Source organism: Balearica regulorum, chromosome 24, assembly GCF_011004875.1.
Source record: "Balearica regulorum gibbericeps isolate bBalReg1 chromosome 24, bBalReg1.pri, whole genome shotgun sequence".
Lineage (NCBI taxonomy): Eukaryota > Metazoa > Chordata > Aves > Gruiformes > Gruidae > Balearica > Balearica regulorum.
This window is the reverse complement of record NC_046207.1, coordinates 230778-234280: the sequence shown is the minus strand read 5'-3', so window position 1 is coordinate 234280 and position 3503 is coordinate 230778. Positions and strand designations below refer to the sequence as shown.

General features: G+C 40.5%; 1 protein-coding gene across 1 annotated transcript; it reads right to left on the bottom strand.

The window, feature by feature from the left end:
* Positions 1-703: 703 nt before the first annotated feature.
* On the bottom strand, positions 704-1675 carry LOC104636501 (olfactory receptor 6B1-like). The gene has a single exon (XM_010303686.1). It carries the CDS (start codon positions 1673-1675, stop codon positions 704-706), a length of 972 nt encoding a protein of 323 aa, XP_010301988.1.
* Positions 1676-3503: the final 1828 nt, after the last annotated feature.

The window sequence follows — 3503 nt, the reverse complement described above, 5'->3', positions numbered from 1 at the left end:
ATATTAATAACCTGACTAGACATGACCCAGAGCAACCTCCTGTAGTTGATCTTTATTCAAGCAGAGACGTTGGACTAGGTGATCTCCAGATGTCGCTTCCAACCTCAGCCTTTCTATGATTCTGAGAGTGAACAAACACTGGAATAAGGGACCTAGCTAAGTGGTGAGATTTACATCTATGGAGATATGCAAATTCACGCAAACAAGTTCCTGATCTAATTGGGCTTGCTTTGAGCAGGAGGTTGGCCTATAGATGTCTTTGGCTATCATTTAATCTATATTATTCTATGATTCTATTCTAGAGTCTATGATATAGGTGTAGGTTATCTTAAGGACTTCTCAGAATTAGTACTACTAAATAGAGTATCTTTATTGGGAACAGAGAGAAAAAGTTATTGCCAGGTTGAGGACCTTAGATCTGGATAGGGTTCTGAGACTAATTAAGGCTCATATGGGACTAGGGAGCAGAGAGCTGGGATCTGATTCTGAGACCCACAGCTGTCCTCAATTTCATTTTTCCCTATTCTTAGGCTCTTCCCCCTGACCACTTGCTTTCCTCATGGGAGGTGGTGCATATTCTGAACATTCTCTGAACTCTCTCCTCTCTTTCTTCAGGATCACCCAAATCTCCGAAATCTTAGAGATGAACACTAGTAAATTTATTATGACCTGTAAAAATCACTTTCACATAGTAGAAAGGGGGTTAAATAAATAAGGAAAGCCCTAGATGAAATTTCTGGGACAAGATGTCTCTCCAGTATATTGTTTTCCTAAGAGCAGTTTTGAATTCCTGGTTCCTTAAGCAATATATGACCAGGTTGACAAGGAGTGTCAGGACAGTGTATACTACAGAAACCAGCTTGTAGGAGCTGAAGGAATCAACAGGCTGGGGCCTGGCGTAGATAAACGGGGAGACTGTATAGAATACTATGACCACTAAAAGGTGAGAGGCACAGGTAGAGAAGGCCTTGTGACACCCCTGGGCTGAGGGGATGCCAAAGACAGCAGAGATGATGAACGCATAGGAGGCCATAATCACAATGAGTGGTACAAGAAGGATGAGCAGGGCCAGTAAGAAATCCATAAGCTCAGCTACTGACATGTTGGTGCAGGCTAGCTTCAGTAAGGGGGTGACATCACAGAAGAAGTGGTTGATGATGTTGGGCCCACAGTAAGTCTGACATGAAATGAAGTAAACCTTCCCTGTAGAAATCAGGAAGCCACTCATCCAGGAGCCAATGCTCAGACGGGCACAAAGAGTGTGATCCATGATGATTGGGTAATGCAATGGGTTACAGATGGCCACATAGCGATCGTAGGCCATGACAGCCAGGAGAGTGCATTCACTGCAGGCCAATGCCAAGAAGAAGAATAGCTGAGCCATGCATCCTGTGAAGGAGATGTCTTGTCTCTTTGTCACCAAGCTCACAAGCATTTTGGGCACTGTGAGGGAGACATACCAGATCTCCAGAAAGGAAAGATTGCACAGGAAAACATACATTGGCTTGTGAAGCTGGAGATTTGTGCAGACAAGCACAACAATCATTGCATTTTCTGTCACTGTCAGCACATAAGTCAGGAAGAACATAAAAAAGAGCAGAAGCTTGATTTCCTGTTTACCTGGAAAACCAACCAGAACAAATTCAACCACATGGGTCAGGTTATCTGAGGGCATGCTGAGAATCATACAGAAGCCACTATAGACTTTGCAGGAGAAGCAGATGTAGCAGCAATTTGAACATCCACTCAAGCTAGCCTGTATGCACAGACCATGACATCAAAATCTGTGTTTGTAATTAGGGCTGTCTGGATTGAGGGGAAAAAAAAAATTAGTTGTAATGAGTGATTCATAATTAAAATAAAGCAACCAATAACAACAATATAGCAACTTCACAAAGTACTATTGAGGCACAAGTGGGATTTTACAAAGTAGACTGCAGAATTTTTCTAGGACCATTTTTGTAAATGCAATTAGGATCACGCTCACCCAAATGTGAGTTACATTTCTGGTCCAGACCTGAAGTATCTCATGGTACTAACACAGCATGATCTGAAATGCGTTATGTACCTGAAACGGTGCAATGCTTAGGATACTGGGGGTTTTGCCATACTCTATTGGCTTACATGAGTTTTTCACCCAACCTCCTCATTTCTCCTCATCCAGAACTCAACCAGCTACTGTAATAACAGTATATATACTGATATACATTCTAGGCACTGATCTTCAGTGCCTCTGAACTATTAGGGACAAAATTAATTAAGCCATCTTGCTAAATCTTAAGGTTAGTCATGCTTGTGTAAGTTAGAATCTTCACAAAATAATTAATGTGTTTCCTGTAAATGCCTGTGATATCATTTCTAGATGTACTTCCATCTCTCCTATAGTTAGTCTTTAAATTGAGACAGGCAGCTGTCTCTGCTTAAACAGGGTAGGTGGATCTCCTCATGAATCATCTGGTTAGGTAGTAAATACAGAAGTTAATGAAGAGACATGAACACTGTTAAGGAGTGACAATATGTCATAAAGTACAACAGAATGAATGAATACACCTTTTCAAAGTATTGGTCTTTCTCCTTTGACTACTAGAGGATATTCAAATACGAAGTTAGTCTGTTCTAAGTAAACAGTGTGGAATTAATCACACTGTGGGTGTCTAGATTGTATATTAGTGATTCAGCTACCTAAAGATAAGCATGTTTAGAGATGCTGTAGATATTCTGGCATTCCAGCTCTCAGTCTAGAAGATTATGAGATTTCTATAGGTTTTGTGTCACGTCTGGCAGGAATTTGTGAAACACTCTAGGACATCTCAAGTGCTTTCCTATGGCTGTGTTTAGGCTTTTGAATCCCACCTTCAATATCCATATATGAGTTCATGGACATGTGTAATGTCTTTTGCATGCTGCATTTATTTGGGTCATTCATACAGAGCAAAAAAATAGGACGCAGAAACTTGAGGACATTCAGAACCTTCTGGAGTGACACCTGCCAAGTAGGGAACAAAGGGCCTCTCAAACATCACTGAGACACTATACATGGACCAGCAAATAAAATCTCTAATTAATACAATCTGTGACTCTAAACAGTGATTCATTTGGCCTTATATAAGGTTCTAGTTAGGAATGGGTTAAATATTTCTGGACACTTTTATCTATATGATTCACATTTCCACTTTATCATATATAATTATATGACTATAATCAGAGCTTAGACAGCTAATTATTCTGCTTTAGGCACTCATGGTGATATTCAGGCACCTATATAGAGTGAGATAGTGCAGCTTTAGCTGCCAATGATATCTTTGACATTCCTTTGGAGTTGGCAGATATAACATGGGACTCACAGAAGTTCTGTGCCCTTCCAGAGCAGGGCTGAAGGCTATACAGAATGCCACAAAAGGTCTAAAATACCAGTAGACATCCCTGTGTTTAAGTACCTGAATTCCTCTTCTGTTGCTAGGTACAATTAAAAGTGAGATAGCAGCGATTGCCTAAAAATATGG